This window comes from Lissotriton vulgaris, chromosome 2_1 (assembly GCF_964263255.1).
Source record: "Lissotriton vulgaris chromosome 2_1, aLisVul1.2, whole genome shotgun sequence".
In the NCBI taxonomy this organism is placed as follows: domain Eukaryota; kingdom Metazoa; phylum Chordata; class Amphibia; order Caudata; family Salamandridae; genus Lissotriton; species Lissotriton vulgaris.
Genome location: NC_141687.1, coordinates 287,498,599 through 287,522,838, shown reverse-complemented (window position 1 = coordinate 287,522,838; position 24,240 = coordinate 287,498,599). Strand labels below are relative to the sequence as shown.

At 42.9% G+C, this 24,240-nt stretch overlaps 1 protein-coding gene across 1 annotated transcript in view; it reads left to right on the top strand.

The window, feature by feature from the left end:
- CLTC (clathrin heavy chain) overlaps positions 1–24,240 on the top strand; it is a 972,839-nt gene that overhangs the window by 271,065 nt on the left and 677,534 nt on the right. Inside the window, exons 7-8 of the mRNA XM_086954957.1 lie at positions 14,643–14,840; positions 22,427–22,627. Coding sequence (XP_086811083.1) covers positions 14,643–14,840; positions 22,427–22,627 — 399 coding nt within the window. The remainder of the gene's footprint in view (positions 1–14,642; positions 14,841–22,426; positions 22,628–24,240) is intronic.

Below are 24,240 nucleotides of genomic sequence, written 5' to 3'. Positions count from 1 at the left end.
TCTACCCAGTTACGCTCTTTCTCCGGAAATGCGCCTACTATCTGGAACTTACTCCCCAAAGATCTATGTTGCAACGCCTCCCACCTCCGCTTCAAAAAAGATCTGAAGCGGTACCTTCTCAACAAATACTGGGATCCTTAATCCTTCCAACTACCAGGGTTTTACAACCTGCCCATGACGGTGCCATGTTCTCATCACATTATACCTGACTTACTAATCCCCCCCCCCCTCTCATTCTCACATATACTTTCACCCTCCACCTACGAGTGCTCTTATAATCTCTGCCTACTCCTACATGCTATTTCCTCTCCCTTCACCCTCCTCAGTTATCCCTTACCTCTTTACTCCCCCCCCCTCCCCCCCCCCCCCTCAACTATCCAATTCTGGTTATGAACAATTGTACTACTTATTTTCTTGTCCATGTATTTACTGTTCTTTGCATTTTGTTCTTATTATCTTGCACTTTTTCTTTTTGCACAAATGTTATATTGCAATTTGTTCCACTCCCAACCCTTGTAAAGCGCTCTGATACCTTCGGAATATATATATATCTCCATATAGCCAGTAGGTAATATATAGTTAGGACCTAGTTACCATAGGAAATGCCGAACATTCTATTGGGAATAACTTTCGCGCCGATTGAGGGATCGGACTGTAATTTTCCTCAAACTTGCCTCGCTGCGCTCGTTCCCTGAAAGTTTTGGGGGGACTTGTCAAGCGGGGGCCGAGATAAAAGGGGGGTCCCAAAACGTGTTTTCCCCATGTTAATTTCCATAGGGACATTCTGACAAGGCTGCAGGTCGAACGGCTGAACGGAATTACACCAAACTTGGCAAAATGGTAGAGCCTGGTATGGAGTAGTGCCCTTTGTCTGTTTGGTGTAAATCCGTCCAGTAGTTTTTGAGAAAATTGTATGTTAAAATTAGTCCAATGCAATTTTGCATTGGACCTTTAGACACAGCTACAGCCCGAACGGCTGAATGGAATTACTGCAAACTTGGCAAAATTGTAAAGACTGATATGCAATAATTTATTTTGTATATTTAGTAAAAATCCCTCCAGTAATTGTTGAGAAAATCGACTTTTTTCAAATTATATATCTATAGGCGGGACACGGTGCACGCTCGTGCGCGCACCGTCCTTACACGTGCGCGGACCTTAGCGTGCGCGCGTGGAATTCTGATTGGCTGTTGGACGTCTGTCAACATTCCAAAACAGAAATTGTTGGCAGCCATCTTGTGCCTCGGTAGACTGAGGCACAGGAAAGCAGAGAAACAAACATGTAGAACTCAAAAAGGGGGCAGGGTAGAAGTTTCCTGACCCCCTAGGCCTGCTCAGGGGTCCCACAAGGCACCCCCAGGCCCCAATTTTTTTTTTTTTTGGGAAAAATCACGGGGGTACGCGCACCTTGCGTGCACAGTAAGAGTACCGTATGAGTACCGTACGCGCACCGTGCGAGCACCCCGTGATTTTTCGAAAATAAAAATGTGTTTTTGGGCCAGGGGGGGCCTTGGGGGACCCCCTGAGCAGGCCTAGGGGGTCAGGGTGCTTCTACCCTGCCCCCTTTGCGTGTTTTGCACCTTTGCTTCACTGCTTTCTTGTGCCTTGGTTCTACCGAGGCACAAGATGGCTGCCAACACTTCCTGGTTTGGAGTGTTGACAAACAGTGGCAGCCAATCAGCATGCATTTCACAGGAAAGCAGCATGCTCATTGGCTGTCAACACTTCTAACCAGGAAGTGTTGGCATTCATCTTGTGCTAGGTAGACCGAGGCACAAAAGATGCAGAGCTCACAGCCCTCACAGCCCTCACAGCCCTCACAGCCCTCACAGCCCTCACAGCCCTCACAGCCCTCACAGCCCACACAGCCCACACAGCCCACACAGCCCACACAGCCCACACAGCCCACACAGCCCACACAGCCCACACAGCCCACACAGCCCACACAGCCCACACAGCCCACACAGCCCACACAGCCCACACAGCCCACACAGCCCACACAGCCCACACAGCCCACACAGCCCACACAGCCCACACAGCCCACGGCAGAAAAAAAACACTGGCAAAGACAATAACGGCAGAAAAAAACCACTGACAAAGATAATACAATCCGGGGGGCAGGGGCACAGTTAGTGGGCAGAAGGCAAGAAATACGGCACAATCATGGAGCAGAAGGCAAGAAATACTGCACAATCAGGGGGGCAGAAGGCAAGAAATACGGCACAATCAGGGGGGCAGAAGGCAAGAAATACGGCACAATCAGGGGGGCAGAAGGCACGAAATACGGCACAATCAGGGGGGCAGAAGCCAAGAAATATGGCACAATCAGGGAGGCAGAAGCAAGAAATATGGCACAATCAGGGGGGCAGAAGGCAAGAAATACGGCACAATCAGAGAGCATCTTGCTCCGGTCCAAAAAGGGGATCTCTAGGGCTGCTCAGGTTGTCCCACAAGGATATTAACATATTTAAACATTATCCGCTAATAGAATTAGCATTTAAAAAACTTGCAAAATCACTGAAAAAAACATAGGTTTAAGGCTTTATTTAGTTAGGAATTAGCATTTAAAAAAAACATTGAAATTGCTCCTATATAGTTAGTTGTACTAACTATATTTCGCGCACCCGCAATCCACTGCTGATGTCACATATTACATCATTCATGACATGGTCAGTGACATCACTGATGACATCACTGATGACATCTCAAATGACATCACTGATGACCTATCATTTGACATCACTGATCACATCGCTGATGATATCATTCATGTGATAATACAATGCACGTCTTTACACTCTAATATAACCTTTGATACACCCAGTGTTAAATACACACTACCATTCTTGAAACCATTGACACACCAATACCAGTTACTACATACGCACACACTGATTCCTAGGTCTATAGACACATCCTCTCATTTACCCATAGAATCACTCCTACATACAGTCACTCACCAATACAACACTATCATCTGCACTCAAACACCTATACAGACACTCACACACTGCCACTCATCCATGGAGTTACTCACACACCTAGATAGTCATGCAAAGAATCAATCACACTTCCATTTCCTCAACTATACAGTTATACACACAACACCTTACTTATTCAAACCTATACTAACACATACTTACTCTCTTATACAATCACTGATACAAGTACACAATGATCCATACAGCCACTCACACAATCACTGGCTCTCATGTATAGTCATTTATATATGGCAACTGTCACATGCACTGTTTTACATATGTATTTACTTGGACATGTAGCACTACGATATCCATTCACTCACCAACACACCCATGCACACAGTCAACCGCACATGCAGCTGTTTCCACATGCACTCTTGAACCCATACACCTAAACTGCTCACACATCTATGCACAGACTCACACCCCTCCCAGCCACCCACACACACACACACACACACACACACACACACACACACACACACACACACACACACACACTCACTCTCCCATACAAATACTTGGACAACCAATCAATAACTCATATAGCTACTGATCAACACATGCAGCAGCTTACACAACAACAGACATACTGATGCACACATTCAGACAGTTTAGTCACTAACCCATGCATTCAGTAAGACACATTTAATCACTCACTCATACAGTCAGTCACGCACCTACTAAATCCTTCATCCAGACACTTATACATACTCATTCTTCATTATGTAAAACCTATTTAAACTTTACAGAAACATAGTCACTGGATGATGTCATCAGTGATGTCATCAGTGATGTCATTTGAGATGTCATTTGAGATGTCATCAGTGATGTCATCAGTGATGTCACTGACCATGTCATGAATGATGTAATATGTGACATCATCAGCAGTGGATTGCGGGTACGCGAAATATAGTTAGTACAACTAACTATATAGGAGCAATTTCAATGGTTTTTTAAATGCTAATTCCTAACTATATAAGGCCGAAACCTATGTTTTTTTCAGTGAATATATATATATATATATATATATATATATATCCGAAAATTGCATTCAAAACTTCCCTTTCATGGAAAAGAACAACAAGGAGTGGACCCAGGTACTGGTGCAAATCCTTAGTGCTTTATTTAGTGCAAATAATAAGCCAGCAATCCGCCATGACCCGTTTCGCCTCCACCCAGAGACTTGATCACATGACGTGCCATACACCTAAATGAAGGAATTTATAGTTCTCAAACATGCTGCTCATTATGCAAGCATAGATAGTGAAGAAATCATGTTTAAAGTCTGTGACATTTGGACAATATATAAAAGACAGTGTCTGTAAAAACCATTCAATCGTCTTATATAAATATAAGTAGAAAAAAAAATATATACATATGCATACTATTCTTTTAAAAATATTGTACAATAAAATACATATATACAATATATAAATGTCCATGTACACAAAATAATTAATGTTAATATTTCAAACGGTTTATGTCCAAATCAATTCAATATATCAAAATTAAACTGCTAGTTTATATAGAATTTCAGATATAATAAAATCGCTCTTCACACGTAATTTAACTCATGTGAGTATTTTCAACTTATGAGCAGCAACTAATAAGTTCTTATTACATGATTTTATATCAATGCCTTCCCAGAGTGCTGTAGATAGTATATAATAAATAATATATATATAATATATATATTCTCCTAGTGCAGGGACACCCCCGTTGGAGGTAGCGGAGCTCTTCATAAGTCTAAAAAAAATATATATAATTTTTATTTTGAGACTTATGAAGAGCTCAACTACCTCCAATGGGGGTGTCCCTGCACTAGGTCTGCAGTCTGCAGTTGCAGGTATCACTACGTGGTTAAGAGTTGGTAAACAGCCAGGTCTTCTAGTTGCGTTGGAAAATGGATTCAGATTATGCCATACGCAGGGATAGTGGTAGGCTGTTCCAAGTTTTGGCAGTAATTACTGTGAAAGCTCTGTCCCCCATCCTGTAGCGACAAAACCGGGGAGTCCTCATGAGGCGAAGGTGGTTCAATCTGAGTGAGCGGTTGGACTGAGCATGCTTAAGTCGAGCTCTGAGATAGGCTGTACCCTGACCCTGCATAGCTCTAAACGCCAAAACCAGTGATTTAAACTGAATGTGTCTAATCACTAGTAGCCGGTGAAGCTTCTTTAAGTGCGGTGAGATCTAGTGGTCATATGGAATGTTATAGATCAGCCATGCCGCAGCATTCTGAACAATCTGCAGGCGTTTGATCAGGTAGGCTGGCGCACCAGAGTACAGACTGTTCGCATAGTCCAGATGTGAGATGAGCAGGGCATGAATAATGGTCCAGCGAGATTCCAGAGTGAGAAAAGGGAGAATTTTGCAGATCATGTATAAATTACCAAAACACACAGAGGAGACCAGATTGATTTGTGATTTGCAGGACAATTCATTGTCAAATCGAAATCTGAGATTTCTGGCTGAGTCCTCCAGAACTGGAGGGGGATTAAACTCCGATGGCCACCACAGACAGTAGTGGCAGAGGGTTTTTTTTTTTTTTTAAATTAAAAAACACCTCAGTTTTATTGGTGTAGACCCTAAGCATGTTTAGTGTCATCCAAGTGGAGATGTTACAAAGATAACGCCTGTAGTTCGAAAAGGCAGCATCCGAGTGATCCTTAAATCAAAACACCAGCTGTGTCGCCTGCATAGGAGCTCACTCTGACTCCACAGAATTCTACCACTGTGGCCAAAGGAGAAAGATGAACATTAAAAAATAGTGGGCTCTGTGCGAAGCCCTGAGAGACTCCACAACAAAGTGGTTTCTCCTCGGAAAGAAATGGCTGAAGGGAGACCTGTTGGGTGCGGTCACTTAGGAATGATCTAATCCAGGACAGAGGGGTGCCCTGAATCACAAGACTTAAGTTTCTCAAGCAAAATAGCATGAGAGACGCGAGACAGCTCTGGGATGAAATGCAACTGCCTTTAATAATTACCAGCGCTCCGTGTGCAACAAGCGTGAAACGCAAGGCAGACGCGTTTCGCTTATAATAGCTTCCTCAGTGCCCGTTTCAAAAGTTAAAACAATGTCCTAGGGGTCTGCTGGTATTTTAGCTGTAATTGTGGCCACTCCCAGTCAGGTGCTTACTTGCCCCTCCACCTTTGAGGCCGCAGGACATCTCGCGCTCCACCCACCAAGCCACTGCATACTGGGAGTTGAAGTCCTCCATGGGTGCCCATACAGTGATAGGGCCTCTCAGGCAACAAGTGATGCCCCAAACCAAGTTGGATGGTGGGCCCCACTCCTTCGCAGTTCCTTGGAGGGGTGCACGTCGGGTACAGTTTCCCTTTTCAGGCAAATGATTTACCTCCTCTCTCCCTTTGCGCCGATAACCTCCGTGTGGAAATGAAGAACGTCGGGGGGGATGGGTGTATTGCGGTGTAGACCATAATTCAACAAGGGGTTGCAGGTGTATTTCATAGGAATTCCTCTGGTAAGTAAATATTGAGCGAGTGACTAAACCTAGTCACCTATGTTATTCTGAAGACGATCTTTTCTTTCTTTGTTTTCTGACTTTGGCATACTTTCATCAGCCTCCTGTTCATTAGTAGTTGAATCTCTAAACTTGTTGCAATGTGAAAAAGATTAACTGCTGCAGATGCCAACTTATCTACTAAGTCGTGTAGTACTCGATGACTCCTTCTGTATAAAGTAAGGAATGGAGAATCCTTTTTTCAAAAAGGACTGGTAAATTCAAACTCTAGTAATGCTGAAAGGGTTTTCCATTTAGTTTGATTGACATTAGAGAAAGAATACAAATACTGTTCAAGAATTTAGTTCACCCGTTCATTCTACTTATTAAACTGAGGGTGAAATCCAGAAGATAGCACCTGCTCTGTTCCTAATAATTTGCATACAGTACTTCATAAATGTGACATTTATTGGGTGCCTCTATCAGAAATAATTTTACGAGGCAGCCCATGCAGTAGTAGGCAAATTAAACAATGGACTAAAGTGAGCCATTTTAGTGTGTACAGTAACTGTAATTACTGTGCAACCTTCTGAGAACAATGGCTCCATAAACAAAACAAGCGTTCGCGCGACAGCATGGGGTAGGGGTGGCCTGCGCTATTCACTTGCAGGACCGTGCGACCATATGGCGCTGCACGCTCCTGCAAGTGAATCTCCTCACGTGCACGCGTTGCCAATGAAGGCAATGGAACACATGCACGTGTTTGGCTGAAAAGCCAAAGCGATCCCAAAAGGTCTTTTTGTCTTTGCAGCGCATGCATGCTGCAAAGGCGAGACCTAAAAAAGGCTTCCTAAACAGCTGAGCAAGTTGTGCGCTACTTAGATGTGAATAATAGCACCACTATTGGGGTTTTAGATTGCTTTGTTGCTTGCCTTCCAGGAAAGTTGATCTTTAGGTTTTGTTTTGATGAATTTCTCACTGCGTTAAGTTGCTTTTGTTTTATCAAAAAGAAACCAAACTCTTCCACTATCCAAACACTCCTGTTCAGTGTGAGCATAAGCACCTTTTTTTCATAATGTTCCTATATTGGATGTCTGCAAGGTTGTGAGACTAAGGTTTGTATGTACTTTTGTTCTAGCTTTTACTGCTTTGATTCTGACTGTAGGCCTTACAAGCGGATGAATCTGACATCTCATCTGTTTAGGTATTATCCTTAAATTGCCCAGTAAGACCTCTTTCTGTTACTTTTCTATAATTTAAGTGTCAAGGGCAAACATTCAACTAAAAGCTTCCTATTCTTGTTGAGCTCTTTGAGCCCACAGTATCCTACTACCATAGATATCAGTCTGATGATCCTGGCACCCTATATTTCAGAGCAACATTTTTAGCTACTTTTTTTATTTTTAGTTTGAATAAATATTAACTATTTGGAATCTGATTTTTTTTTTAAAAGGGGGTTTCTAATGTCTGGCTGGTGGGCAGGAATTATTTTAAAATCAAGAATCCCCCAAAAAATTATTCGCTCGAGAAACCATTTTGAATAACTTAATGTTCTAGACATGTGAGCTGTAGATTGCATGCTTTTCATACTCCTGCCATCTAGTGTTGGGTCTGGATGTTTGCAAGTTGTTTTTCTTCGAAGAAGTCTTTCCTGTCACAAGGTAGGTGATTCCTCCTTTTCCGCATGGGCATCGACTCCATTGTTAGATGGTTCTGTCCGCCATTTGGTTCGGACGTGAATTGCTGCACTCAGGTTCAACACCGTTTCTTGGGTTCCCCTCGGTGCTCAATCCACTTACCCTCGACAGTATTGAATAGTGGAACTTTATTGTTTGATTAATTAAAATCATTACAATAGAAAGCATGAAAAAAACACCAACAACCAAACACTTGTCAATTCTGTAAAAAAAGTATAAATTCCCCTTTAAAAAACGTTCCTGTGAGTGCCTATTTTTCCATCCGTTTGTATCATCACTGTAAAATAAAAAGTGGCATTCATCTAAAATTGCTTAAGAATAAAAGAATTAGTTCGCATGGTTGAACAACTTATTAGTCATATTAAAAAGGACACTTGGGAGCCATTGTTGTCCCATATGAGTTAACATCTGCTAAAAAAAAACACAGGGCGAAAACCAGGATTATGAAGATACATAATAGGTACTGCTGGAAGCGCAAATCTGCTAATGCAGTAAGAACACTACATATGATGACTTAATGGTCCTGAAATACGCGTCCGTAAATTGTCTATATAAAGAATGCGGCCTTGGTCAGCTACTATTCCATGGTGCAAAGGGGTAGATCATCCCATTTATTGTTGACAATTGTTTACTTGTTGGCATCTCCGGTTGTAAATCTTCTTACTACTCTTGTCATGAACTTGGTAAACCGAATGTTGAGCATTGGGGGGTCCGGATTCATTGATGCGAGTATGGCTTGTCTGCATGTACGTATGCAGAGTTTGTTCCATTCGCTTTTTTATTATTTTATTTTTTTCCACTTTCCCTCGACCGTATTGTTTCCAATAGCGTATTTCCCTTCTCCGCTTATCGTATTTAATACAAAACGTTTCGATCGGGAAACTCATGGAAGGCCGTCTTTCTACCCGCATCAGTCCGCCTCTGTCGAATTAACAGACTCCATTCAAATTCTGCCCTTGGTGCCACGCCAAGTTGCTGCGCACGGACTCGCACAAAGTGTGCAACCTGTCCTCCTCTCTGGAGCACAACGAACAAGACTGCGACGCGTGTAAATCTATCCGCTCGAAGAAAACGCTCAGCGACCGTCTGGCTCGACGTTGCAACATGCATAGTCAGAACACCGGCTCCATTCCGGACTTCTTCTGAGAAGATTCCGAACAAGAAAGCGGCTATGCCATAGGTGGCGAGGAAGAACAAGAGGACCCTGTCTCCGTCTCAGAGTCTGGCTCTGATGTGGACGAAGATATTCCGCAAGGTCATCACATCATGAGTACCGATTCTCTCTTGCCCCAAAGTCCAACTCAGCCGAAGAAGAAGGCTCAGGTTCCACCTCTGCCTTCGGGCCATGGACTGCACCGAGAAGCTATTTCGAACGCTCCGTCTTTGGGCTCGGCACCGAAGCATACGTCAAAGCCTTCCGGGTCAAGTAGTCCACACTCTGGCACCGAGCTGAAATCTTTTGGTTCGAAGATAAAACCTGTCTCAGACCCTCCTCCTTTTGGCGCCGAAATAGTCTTTGGAACTGAAATCCTCTGCACCCAAAACTTCGACGCCAAAACATGAAGATGCTCCAATACCATCGAAGGAACCCTGTTTCGAAGTTCAGCCTCAAAAACCGGACCCGAAACAAAAGGAACTGTACATCAATCCAAAAGCTGGACATATTGCGACCAAATTGCCACTCAAATGCAAATCTGACTCCGAGGAAGCCTATCCCATTACTTTAAAGAAGAAGCATATGGGTACTAACCCTTCTCCTCCTCCATCGCCTCCTTCCCCGGAAACACAACACTTGTTAATTACCCCTACTAATTCACCACCATACACACCTGATGATCAGGAGGATGGGGATGGTGACAATGATCCTGCACATACAGGCCCCTGGAAGGGTTACAACACAGATTCTCCCACAGGTAACGATCCTGATCTTTATCCTACTAAACCTTCTCCACCACGTAGGCTATATAGAACTATTAAGCAGAGAATCTCTAGAAGAGGATTTCCCTTTTGAAACATTTAGCAGTTCCCAAAGATCTACTCACACACTCCCCGTGCTCAAAGGTATGCTAAGACATGTGGATCACATATTTAAGGATCCTGTTGGGGCATGTATCCTCACCCCCAGGATAGATAAAAAGTATAAATCTCCACCATCAAATCCAGTTTACATCAAGGGCCAGTTACCCTTAGATTACTTAGTAGTTTCTAATGCCCGTAAGCGGGCCAATTCTCAAAATTCAGGAGATGCTCCACCTCCAGACAAAGAGTCTAAGTTGATAGACTGCTCTGGGAAAAGAGTAGCCTTCCGAGCTACAAATTTCTGGTGCATTTTTAACACCCAAGCACTTTTAGCCAGGTATGATAGGGTGCATTAGGATGAACTGGAGCAATTGCTCCAATTCCTGCCTGATGAGCACAAGTCCAAAGCTCAGGACCTAGTGCAAGAAGGAAAGCTCATCTCGAACAATTCCATTAGGTGCAGGTTAGATGCAGCTGACACTGCGGCTAGAGCCGTCAACACCAGGGTGCTACTAAGAAGGCATGCATAGTTAAGAATTTCCGGGTTTAAACCAGAAGTTCAAGCTTCTATTCTTAACTTGCGGTTTTACAAACACCTCTTTGGTCCTGTTGTAGACACGTCTTTAGAAAAGATGAAAAAGGATACAGATGTGGCAAAATCTATGGGAGCCCTACAGTCCCCTTCTGGCCGGGCATCCTTTTGGCGCTCCTATCATGGAAGGTCCAGGAATACCTCCTCAGGCACTACCTCTACAACATAGAATGGCAACAATCGGCCCTATGCTTCCAAGTATTTCTACAGAGGGGGCTACAGAGGCAACAATGGCAGAGGTAGAAGTTCCAACATGCACCTCCCCCTCCAATACCAAACCGTGACTTGCCTACACTTCTCCTCCACCCCCCACCCCACAAAACCATTTAACACTGCTCGTGGGGCGTCTTTCACAATTCTTCCTGTCTGGCAATCAATAACTACAGACAAATGGGTGATAGGTATTAGCAGTTCTGGTTATTGCCTGAAGCTTACCAACAATCCTCCAAACATTCCTCCACGTTCACACAAAATGTCACCATTTTTACCTCCTCAAATAAGAGGTTCGATCTCTCCTATTGAAGGTAGCCATAGAGTCCATACCACTACAATATCAGGGGTACTCGCTGTACTTGCTAATACCCAAAAAGGGCGGTTCTCTCATACCTATTTTAGACCTCAGAATTAAACCTTTACATACAGTCAGACCACTTTCACATGGTAACGCTAACTGCTCCCATTATTACAACTGGACGACTTTGTCTACTCTAGACTTAAATAACGCATATTTCCACATTCCGGTATAACCCGCTCATTGCATATTTCTCAGATTTGTGGTTAGGGGGGGTAGTATTACCATTTCAAGGTACTCCCATTTGGAGTCACCACTGCTCCCAGAGTCTTTACGAAATCCCTGGCGGTAGTCGCTGCTCACCTACGAAGGCAACACACTCATGTCTTGCCGTACTTGGACTGGCTCATCAAAGCCAGTACCCAAAATATCTCCAGCACACTCAAATAACACTGCAGTTACTGCACCAACTGGGGTTCACGGTCAATGTGCTAAAATCGCATCTTCAACCTTCCAACACTCAAAACTATATAGGAGTTACTTTAGTCACTCAAAAAGCACTGGCTTCCCTAACGCAGCCAGAATTCGCAATATTCTGGCTCTGATTTTTCAGTTTCAGCCCACTCACTCTCTACCAGCTTGAGTGTATGTGCAGCTGCTAGGAATGATGGCCTCTTACATCATGATTGTTCCCCATGCCGGCTTAACATGCGTCCCCACAAGGAATGCTTAGCAAGTCAGTGGAACCAGTCGCAGGGTCTCTTAACCTATCTAGTGTTGGTAAATGACAGTACTCATCTCTCTGCAGTGGTTGAACCCACACAATTTGTCAAAGGACGGCCCTTCATAGACCCTGTTCCGCAGACAATACTAACAGCAGGCGCGTTGCTCACTGGTTGGGGAGCTCATCTTTAGAAACCCACTATTCAAGGCTTGTGGAGTCTAAAGCAAATCGCTCCACATGAATGATCTAGAGTTGCTTGCAGTGTTTCTAGTGCTCACAGACTTTCAAATTCCCCGTGTAGGCAAAGCTGTCCCAGTTTGCACAGACAACATGGCAGCTATGTATTATATACAAAAACAGGGCGGGGGAGGAAGACCTAGCTCAAGATATTTGGAAAGTGGCCATACACCACACAATCCATCTCCTAGCAGAACATAACCAGGAGTAAGCAATCAGATTGGCAACCCTCTCAGCAGACTGAGGCAGCAAATCCACGAGTGGTATCTTCACCCTCAAGCTCTACTCCCATACTTTCAAAGTCGGGAGCTTCCTCAAATAGATCTTTTTGCCACACACAAACACAAAATGCCCACACTTCGCCTAGTTATCCACACCCGCTCTCCCAAGGCAATGCACTAAGGATGAACTGGTCCGGGATATTTTCCTATGCTTTTTCGCCTCTCCCACTCATTCAGTCAATGGTTTGGAAACTCAGGCAAACATCCCTCAAACTGATTTTAGTAGCTCCCACATGGGCCTGTCAACCTTGGTTCACGACCCTGATGGATTTATCAGTTGTTCCACATCAAAAGCTGCACTCCCATCCATTCTCCTCACACAGCGATGGAGAAATCAAACGCCCAGATCCCAAAGAACTAAACCTAGCCATCTGGCTCCAGAAGTCCTAGAGTTTGATAATGTTCGTACAGTCTGGTGGAAGATTCAGATAAACAGAGAGGCCATAAAACCTACTACAAAAGCTTGTTACACAGCTGTATGGAAGCTTTTTGTTATTTATTGTAACGTCAATCCTCTTGATAATTCCATACAAAATATCATATGTTATTTGTTACACTTCCAGCCGTCAGAATTAGCTTACTCTTATCCGTTTACATCTCGCTGCGTATCTGCAAAACAGGCAACACTTATCTCTTTAGAATACCAGTTATCAAAGCTTTTATGGAAGGACTAAGGAGTTATTACCACCAAGACTTCTACCTGCCCCAGTGTGGAATCTTAACATAGTCCTCACACAATTAATGGGCCTACGTTTTGAACCCATGCATAAATGTGAACTGCAATTTCTCTTGTGGAAAATCGCTTTTCTCATCACAATCACTTCACTGAAGACAGTGGGTGAGCTACAGGCACCAACCATAAAGGAACCTTTTTCCAGCTTCACAAGGACAGTGGTTCTTCGTACCAACTCTAAATTTCTACCTAAAGTAGTTTCTGCCTTTCACATCAATCAAGCAGTTGAGTTACCGGTGTTCTCTTCTCAACCAGATTCAGTTGCAGAGCCAGTTTTACACACTTTAGATGTCAGAAGAGCCCTCTTATACTACATAGAAAGAACAGTTATTCCGTAAGACCTAACAACTTTTTGTTGCTTTTGCTCCACCTCACAAGGGCAATCCTATTTCCAAATCAGGTATTGCCAGGTGGATTGTTAAATGTATTCAAACTTGGTATGCAAAAGTAAAAAGAACTTTATCAATACCCCCTAGAGCGCATTCCAATCGCAAAAACTGAGCTACTATGGCTTTCTTAGGAAACATTCCCATAGTTGATATTTGTAAGGCTGCAACTGAGTCTACACCACACACATTCACCAAGCATTATTGTGTAGCTGTGTTAGCAAGACAACAAGCTAATGTAGACCAGGCAGTACTTGGACCACTCTTTCAAACAACTGCAACAGCTACAGGTTAGCTCCCGCTTTGGGAGAATACTGCTGTATAGTCCATGCAAAGCATGTGATCTTCAGCTCACATGCCTTGACCGGATAATGTTACCTACCCAGTAAGCATCTGCTCTTGGCATGTAGAGCTGTAGATTCACATGCGCCCACCCGCCTCCCCGGGTACCTATACTTGGAGCAGTTCTCTTACTTTATTTACATATGCATGGACAGCTCTTTTCTACTCTTACTAACTCAATTCTCACCCTCTGCGGGAAAACAATCTAGCAATTTAGTTGATGCCCATGCGCACTATCTCCGAAAGGATGAGTCACCTGCTTCATGACTGGAAAGAGTTCTTTGAAAACAAACAACTTTCAAACATCCGGACCCAACATTAGATGGCAGGAGTATGCAAAGCATGCAAATCTAGAGCTCTACATACCAAGAACAGATGCTTACTGGGTAAGTAACATTATCCATAGTCTGCCCTTGTGGGGAAACAAGAGTCATTTACAAAAAATATATATTTTTAGGCATTGAAATTGTCCAAGAGATTGCTTTAACACCATCCTCCTTCCGTGTTTCATTAAATTTTTCAATTGTTTATTTTTCATTGAAGTACTACCTATTTACCCACTATAGTTTTTGTTACTCTTTAAATCCTGGAAATTTTAAAGTTGTTCTTACCACTGCATCAATAAAGTAACCAGAGACATTTAAGCACAGTCTGTGTCTGTATTTTACATTTCAGGTGCTGTCTGTCTGTGTTGAAGAAGAGAATATCATCCCTTACATCACAAATGTTCTACAGAACCCTGACCTGGCTTTGCGCATGGCTGTACGCAACAACCTTGCAGGGGCAGAGGAGCTTTTTGCCAGAAAATTCAATGCACTGTTTGCCCAGGGAAACTATTCTGAAGCTGCTAAAGTGGCTGCAAATGCACCAAAGGTATTTGTTTTTTATTTCTTATGTGGTGATGTGCTGTTAGTGTCGTTGTGCTATCATTGTGTATCGAAGTGTCCAGAATGATTGTGACCCGATCTTGTGGCATGAAACTCTGTAATTTGTTTTTTAATGTTCCTATGTAATAGTGAACTTACTATATGTGTATATATAGAACTCTAACCACTAGTATATGTAGTAGACCTTTGTACTTACTACTATTCCTATGTGTTTTTAGAGTTAATACCTCTTCCTTGAGTGACTTTACTGCTTGTACATTTGGATTTTTTTCTGTTTGTATCTCTTATGTAACTCATGTAATCCAAAGTCCTTATGTAACACAACTGTTTTTTTTGTAAAGCACTCCAACACCTTTGGGTAACGTTTGCGCTGTATAAAATTGCATTAAATAAAAATTGATGCAGCCAGCGTGTCTGGTGCAAAGGTAGAATCCGTGCTAGAGCACTGCAATGTTAGCACAGTTGTAGTTAGTTCTTAGGAGCTGCTATACCCTTTCACATACTCCATCTGCAGAATGTGCAATTTCAAATAGACTAGAAGTCTCCTTACCTACTGTCAGGCAACCCTCGAAGTCTTTTTAAGCAATTGGCTCATCCATTTTGTGACTCAGCCATGTCTGTCTCCAAGTGCAAGGGTGGTGGTTTGGACCAGGCCACCAACAGATGCTACTTACCTGCTCCTCCTTGCCTGTCTCTATTAAGCCACTTTAGTTTCCCGTCCAACTGACATCCAAGGCTGGCAGAGGGCTTGATTCCTTATTGTCTTTCTAGCTGGTGCATGATTACTTCTGAACAGTGGATTACACTCACTTTCTTGACTACTACTGCCTGCATTCCACGATTTGTTTTTTTGCCAGATGTCAGCAGGACATGTCAATAGTCTCTCCAAGGAAGTAGAGATGTTGCTTGCCAAGGTTATGATCGAGGCGAAACCTGAGGCAGGAAGAGGTAGGCAGTACTGTTCTATATGCTTTTTGTCTTCAAGAAGGCTGGGCCACTGAAGTAGATCTTGGTCCTCAGACTCTGTAGTGCTTTCCCCAGGAAAGACAAATTCAGAATGATGATGCTGGTTTTAAGTACTGTTGGCCTGAAGAGTGGATAGTGTCCTTGGGTTTGCAGAACATGTACTTCGAGTTGTTGATACCCCAGTACCTCCACTTAGTAGTTGAGTCAGAAGATATTGAATTATTTCCTACCATTCAGCCTTTCGCCTTGGGGTGTTATTGAAGATCATATTTTTGATGGCATCTTGTTTTCACAGGTCAGGGACCCACACATTCCTGTACCTTAACAATCCGCTCTTGAAAATGAGCTTTCCTCCGCAAGTCTTGGACCACATAAAGACTACTGTCTTGTTGCTGTTCCTTCTGGGGTTTTCGGCCAGTGAACCCAAATCCCATCTTCAGCCTGTGCAGAGGATGCCCTTCATAGGGGCCATCCTGAACATTGTGGTATCAAAGGCTTTTCTGTCTCCGCAAAGAGAATGGGAAATGTAAGCTTTATTCCAGATGTTTTGGGACCAGGGCATTCTTTACACTTCTGGGACTTCTTAAGCTCTTAGCCTCATGCATCTCACTGGCGACTCATGCCCTTTGGCCGACGTGGGATCTTCAGTGCAACCTGCACTTTGTGAGGCAAGCACTGTAGTGCCTTTTGAACATAATCTGTTTCTCCGTATTGGATCTTTCATATATTCACATGCTTGTATCATCCCAGTTGTCATAGTGGGAGTCCGAGAGGGAGAGGGTGGGGAGAATATATGAAAAAATCTATCTATCTATCTATCTATCTATCTATCTATCTATCTATCTCCACATGCAGCGGCGAAAGAGGAGACAGACCCCACGCTCTCCAGGCAAGATGTTATTTATTCCTTGTGCCTTCCAAATGTGTATATATATATATATCATAAATATATTACATAAATTACCATAGGCTACCATGCAATGAACAGTCAGTGCCTTAGCCTATCCACCTTCTATTGTAAAACAAGAACCAAATCCAATCAACAGCCAATAAGGTGACCGCACCTTCTAGAACAATCCCAAGAGAGGCTAGGTTCCTCAGATTTTCTACCACACTTCGTGTGAAAGGGAGTCTCCCTGAGCTCTGCTCAGTTTTTCTCTTTCTTCAAATTTCCTGCCAGTTTTTCTTAAAACATGTCTGAATCTTCTAAGAAACTTCTCTTCAGGTCGTGTGGAAAAAAGAGGCTGTATTCTGAAGAACCACATAAGGACTTAATCTACTACCTTTACCCTCAACACAAGAAATATGCAGAACCTTTTCTACTAAAACCCTGATTTAGCTTCAAAAAATTAAGGCACAATCTGATGTTCTCTTGGAGGATGAGGAGAGCTCAACCTCATTGACATCTAGAGAAACACCTAAAAGGAGAGAAAGATCTCTTGATTCTCCTGAGGTTTCAAAAAAATCTCGTCATGAGGAAGAAAGTACCTCACAAAAAGAAAAGCCTCCATTTCCTTCCGAGGTGAAAAGTCTCAAAGACAAAATATTCTTCTTATCACTCCCTGAAGGTATTTGTCTTTAAGAAGCTTTTACCACTGATGGCGTTAATTTCGAAGTCTTTGAAAACCATCTGCAAAACAAGTTTCTCCACCGCCGCCGACAGATTTGACTGTCCTGTTGACAACGCTTCGGGTGAGGATAAGTGCTGTACCGCACACTATTTCATTGTCCACCTCGACGACAACTGCAACCTTTTCGTCGGCGTCCTCGTGGACAACTGGGTTCTCGTCGACGATGGTAATCCCGCCGACGACGGTGATTCCGTTGACGGCTACGTCTACGGCTGTAACGGAGACTGCCTCATCGACTATATCGATGACCGCTGGTCCAATCATGTCCTCGCCAACATATTTTGAATGAAGTGCCTTTGGATCTTCTGCAGAAGACCGAAAACCACTCGCCACCCTCACCCCAGCCTACAGTAGGGACGGATGAGTCCTCTCAGGACTGAGGTAGCCATTTGGACAATGTGGAGATCAGGGGTCTCCATCACAAAGAAGCAACTCCTTCACATCAATATTTTAGAGTTGTGGGATTTCTGGCTAGCCCTCCATTTTTCTGCTTTCATTGGGGGCAGTTCTCTGTAATAGGGCCTAAAGGACAAGACTACTGCCATGTAATTCTGCAGCAAGTAGAGTGGAATGGCATTCTGTGCTCTTTTCCACTCTACTAGTGGCTTTGGCTAATACCTTAAGGTATCTTCCAGACAGTCCTCTGCTGTGTTCCCTTAAAATCATGGTGGACAAACTTAGCAGGCGTCCACTTGCTGATCACAAGTGGCGTTTGCATCCAAAGGTGGAATGGGGCATTTTAGTCAAGTGGGGTTAGTCCTTGGTATATTGGTTAGCTACTTCTGAGAACACTCAATGCCTAGCGTTTGAGCCCTGGAGTTTTCTCCTCAATGTTCCCTAGCAGACGTGTTCAGTCTTCAATGGGGCTTGGGCCTCCTTTGTGCATTTCATGCTCTGCCGCTGATTTTACAGGTATAATAGAACCAGACTCCACTTGTTCTCAGGGGCCTACATTGGACTTGGAGGGTCTGCTACTCCAAGCTCCTTTTTCTTCGCCTATGTCCTGTGCTTTGACTGCCTCTTCGGAGTGACCCGTTATCCCAACAGCGGGGCAGTGCATCTTAGTTGCCATAATCTTGCACTTCTATGCGTGGAGATAGAGAAGAACCAACTAATGTTTTCACTTTTTGTCAGAGGAACAGTTTAGCTGCACCCTCCTTAATCTACTGTATGTGCTTAAGATCATTTTTGTCACACCTTTGGGCTTTAAGCCCCAAATACAAATGCCACATGTTTGCTGTGAGGGTCTTACTCCAACATCAGAGGGGCTAAATGGAGTGGCAGGTGGATAACACTTGTGGTGTAGAGGTATGTAGACATGTTCTGTGGTACCCAGGGCCAACTAAACAACACATGTAACAATATATTGCAGGAGGTAGGCAAAAATGCTAGCTTTACCTTAAACATGACTAATCATGCAAGGATACAGATGGGCTCTAAACCTTTAGCATACAGAGGCATTTTTGAAGGTTATGGAAGAAGTTTATCAACAGAATGTTGGCTAAATGATGGACAGGAGTCATGCACTGGCTTTAATTCCCAATGCCTCTCATGGGGCATAAAACCCTCTCTAAAGCAATAATGATGTAATAAGTGGATTCACTTGACCGAGAGATTTTTCTTTCAGGGATCCTAATTAATAGTCCTAAACACCTAATAGTGACGACTACGCACCTGATCCCAGAACACTTTGAAATATAAATATGCAAGACTTTCCTGTAGAATAACAAGTTCTAAAAATAAAAAAGAAACATTTTGGTAGCATATTGGCAATAATGGCCCCTTCATGTATTTTTTCACAAAAAAACACCACAATCCCCGGGGAAAAAGTCACTGTAATACTTGCGATTTACCCCCAGAAAAAGGGGAGAGGGCCTGATGATAACGGAAAGTAGTTTATTTGAATTTAGTGTGTATCAAGAAAAGTTAGATGGCTGGTTCAGTTAGGCCTGGGACCTAAACTAGGGCTCTCTAGCACAGTTTGTTTCCTGAAGCCTCTACAAGGTAACAGAAGGTATAGGTGATGGTGTTCTCATAGGCATATAAGGCTTTAAGGGACCCCTTGCAAGAATTTCTTAGGTGTTCAGTTGGATAAATATTGGAAGATGTACATTTTATGAGTGTTTGAGGCTACTTGTGGGACTAAAAGACCTACAAAATGTTGAACAAGTGATTTTAGATGTACAAGCCCACGGTGTACGCAGTCTTCTTGAGTGCCTGTCCAAGATTAGCGAGAGTGCAGAGACAGTTGCCTCTAAAGTCTGCTTTCTGTGCAAAACATTTCCGGGAAGTAGGAATACATTTGACTGGTATACTTTAGGCAAAGAATATGTCGGGGTGGTGGGTTGTGGTGCAGCTGGTCCAGTTGGGGTCAGTAGGTGATTGAAGGCAGTGATGGTGTAAGTATAAAAAGGTGAAGCCTGTATTGAAGAATGGTTAGAAGAACTTGATGAAGCACATATTGGAGATTGACAGCTGCAGAGCATTCCAAAACTCAACGGACTTTAAAATCCCTTGATTACTTTACCCATATGCACGGTGTACTGTGCTGCAGTCATTGCACACCTCTTGACCAAAGTAACAAAATATCTGTTACCCATTTTATTCCGTCTTCTGGGTGATCAACTGTACCATCTATCTGACTTTATTCCTGCCTCAGGAAAAAGTTTTCTTTTTCCTAGCTAGTCGGGAGTTCAGATATTGCTCCACAATCTTTGCTGAGAGTATAAACACCAATATGATTGGATCTCTCAAATACAGTACTGACATCTGCATACGTGGACACAACATATGGCACACTACCCACCCAATGCCCCTGGCTTTCAGTGCTTTGCTGCATATTTTTATGTCGTAAAATTCCGGTTGCTAGCCACATATTGTATGCCTTCATCTATACTTGTCCTGCCCATTTAATACACTGACATTGGTTGGTTTTTGTTCGAGATGGAGCTAAATAAAAACCTAAAATAAATGATTCGGGCTTCGAGGGTGATCCAGCGAGAATCTTTCAGAGTTGGGATGATATTGTTGCACTTATTTAGGCCTTTAATATGATCTGGTGCACATGTTCGGATAACTTTCAGTGGGGCCAGTATTGTGGCAGTGAGATTGCAGAGCTGTGTTGCTTGAATCCAAGTGCAAGAGGTCTTAGGCCTATACTGTTGTTCTGAAGTTGGTTTCATAGTGGCTAGGTTTCACCTTCACGCAAGAGAGTACGTGCCATGGTTTCTTGGCTTTCTACGTGATGTGTTCTTCGAAGTAGTTGGTATTGTGGCTTGATCTACGTGATTTTGCATTTGGTGTCAGTTAGCGAACAAATTTGTCTAAGTGCATTTTGAACAACTAGGTTTGAATTTATGGTTATTTGGTATCTGGGAACAGAAGGAAGACAGTCTTGGTTGGATTGAGTATAAGGTAATCGCTTTACATCCAATGTTGAATGCTTGAGACCAGTTTTGTTTTGGTATTATTGGGGTTGGTATTTTCAGGTGGTTGTGTTATTGTATTAATGGCCCTAGATGGGGTTATCAATAAGCAGGGTTACAACATTGTAAATCGATAAGGCACCACAGTTGGAGAAGCATTGCTATATCTCACCTGCAGGCAGCCCGCATGCCCTGTTGCTTGGCGATGAACTATACTGCGTGTGTATGTGTGTAAATTATAAAACTTTAAAAAGGGGCTTTTAGCCCGCTCATTACTTACAATTCATTGGCATCATTATTGCTCTAATTTGCTGCTTTCTAATTCGGCTGCATCAACAACAAGGAATACTTTAATTAATCTCAGCCACTGGCAATTGCTCGGGCCGCATTCCAGTGCATTGTTTTTCAGGCAACTGAAACAACAATGTGATGGATGGAGAGTGTAACTAGTACCAAACTGTGCCTGGCTAATGAGCCCATACCTGGAGCGAAACCAGTCCTAGGTTGCTAGTTTTCCAGTTCACAGCTGATTTGGCTTGGCAATTTGGGCTGGACTGTTCCCATTGGAACAGGTTCATGACTGATTTGCCTATTGCTGGGTTCAAATTAAGGTGATGTGGTGTGCAAAATAACAGATGGGGATGCGGTCCGAGAAATTACCAGTGGCTGAGATTAATTCAAGCATTCCATCCATTTTTTGTATATTTTATCGGGTCGCCTTCTAATTCAGCAGTGCGTCACTTCTGTTTTCTTTAATGTGGTGCATAGACCAAGTACAGATTGATTTAGCGTAATTGTTGTCCCTCCGTGCACTCTTTGTAATTGAGGCACTATTCATATTTTTTTATGCATTTTATATAGAGCAACTTTGCCCTAATGTTAATGTTAACTGAGATTTCTAGAGCGCATTATCACCTACTGCTCTCTAAGCGCTGTGAGCCCAACCTCTGCACATCTGCCAGAGAGTGCAATCCAACTTAGCCCAGGTTGTGCCCCAGGACTTCAGTAAAAAGAAGTGTTTTTAGTTTTTTCCTGAATAAGAGGAGGACGGGTTTCTTACAAAGGCTTACTGGCAGCTTATTCCAAGGTTGAGGAATTTTTGTGGGAAAGGCTCTGCTTTCTTTGGAGGAGATATCAAAGCTTGGGCAAGCCAGCAAACCAGTCTATAGTGATCGAATCTGATGATATCAAACCAAAAAATTGAAATGCTAAATAGTAGTTGTTTGGCATTATCTGTGTTATCTTTGCCATGTTGTAGAGCTGTGTGGCAGCATGGTTAAAAGTAAAAAAAAGACATTTTAAGTGTTATACAGCGGCCTGTGTCATAGCACCTTTCTACTGCTGATGTACAACATGGCTAAAATTACGTTTAAAAAGCCAATACATCTTGCATAGGTAACACATATTGCCTTTATCAATGCTTGTTGCTGATAATGATGCAATTGTCATAAATTGAGTCTTTTCCCCCTTTGTTATCCTGTATTTTCTGGATTTCTTCTAATATATCCGTTTTCAACTTTGGTGACTATAGAGTCTTTTTACCCTTTTAGGGAATTCTCCGTACACCAGACACAATTCGCCGATTCCAGAGTGTTCCTGCACAGCCTGGCCAAACATCTCCCTTGCTGCAGTACTTTGGAATTCTCCTCGACCAGGGCCAGTTGAACAAGTACGAGTCTTTGGAACTCTGCCGGCCTGTGCTTCAGCAAGGTCGTAAGCAGCTGCTGGAAAAATGGCTGAAAGAAGATAAGGTAGGGAAAAATTATACCAAAGCAGCTAGATTGCTTTTTTGTATGTTGTTAATGCCTCCTAGATTTAAATGCCAGCATGATTGAACATTTCAAGAGGGACTTGTGGTCATTTACAAACACACAAGTACATTTCTAAAGATAATGTAAAATACAGCTGCTCATCTGCAAAAATGTCATTTCTCAAGAGCCAACAAAGGCTGGTTAAATATTTACATATATATATACTGTGAAAGTTACCATACCGCTGTAAATACCATGCAGCATAGCATGAAAAATATATTGTGCTGTTGAAATTATTCTGGATAGTATAGGATGGTGAGATAATGCGTTGTCAATCACAAGAAAAAAAATGCTATCTGCAACAATTTCAGTCTGATAAATGTTACACTGGATCCTTTCACAAGCTACTGTCAGTACTGGCATCAATATTGTTTTGAAAAATTAACTCCTAGCATGGAATTATAAACTTTTGTTATAGCCAGTCATTCTAGCATTATAAAATCTGCCAACATATCCAAAAACGATAAATATACTTGGTTCCTAGTAGCTATTTGAGAGATCACAAGGCTAGTTGATTTCTTTGAAACACAATGTCACGTGTTAGAGGTGAAACATTTGAAGAAAGGATTTTACATTAAATGTCAGGGTTGTAATTTGAAGTAGCTGTATTTACTTGATATTTATGACCTGTTCTTCAGGTCCTGGGGCAAGCATGGATTACTGGACAGGGTCGGTGATGGGTGCGGTTAACTACTGGTGCACTCCATCTGGATAATTACTGTATTCCCATTAGGCACTTAAATCTCCAGGGCAGCAAACTTATATGGTCGGTACTTTGAATGTTACAAACTCCTTTATAGAATGCACAATAAGTATCTTCTAGTATGTAAAATTTGCAGTCTGTGCAGTGACTTCTTAAAAGTTTTGAACTTAATTTACAGATAATTAAAATTAAATTGTTAAAAACTGACCCTAATGTGGTAGAATTAAGATTGCCAGTGTATTTGTAGGATTTACTTGCTAGTTTTGTATGTTCCATAGCCATATGCTTTTTTTTTTTTTAAATTTGTTTTTATTGTTGCATCACAACACCTGGATACAAAGTGGATCGATTGCTGGCGTGGCGTCAACATTCAGCCACGGTCAGCCTTGCGCGCAACTTTTCTGAATACAAACTCGCGGTAATTGTAATTTCTTCCATTGAATAGTACAGATTATACAGATGCATCATCAGGCTGGGGTCTAGGTATCGTGCTCCGTAAGGGGGGAAGGAGAATACTAGTGGGTACGTGAAGACCCGCCTCGATGGCGTCGGATCGGGGTCTGTACAGATCTGATGACGGTATTACCAGTAACTGGGGGGACAGAACTGTGGGAGGGGAGCATATAGGCGCTGGCAGAAGCTCGGTAGAGGAAAATGTATTGGGTGTCGGGAGGCAAGGGGTACCCTAAGTGTGCACTCGCTTTAAGATAGAGCAATCAGAGATTGGGGGCATTCTGTGACCGTGAGTAGTCGGGTGGGTAGTGTGGGGACGGGGCCATGGCCTGGGGCCACGTGCACATTCTAGTGGGAGGGGGGGAGGAGAGGGTAGGGGGCGGCGTGGGTGGGTCCT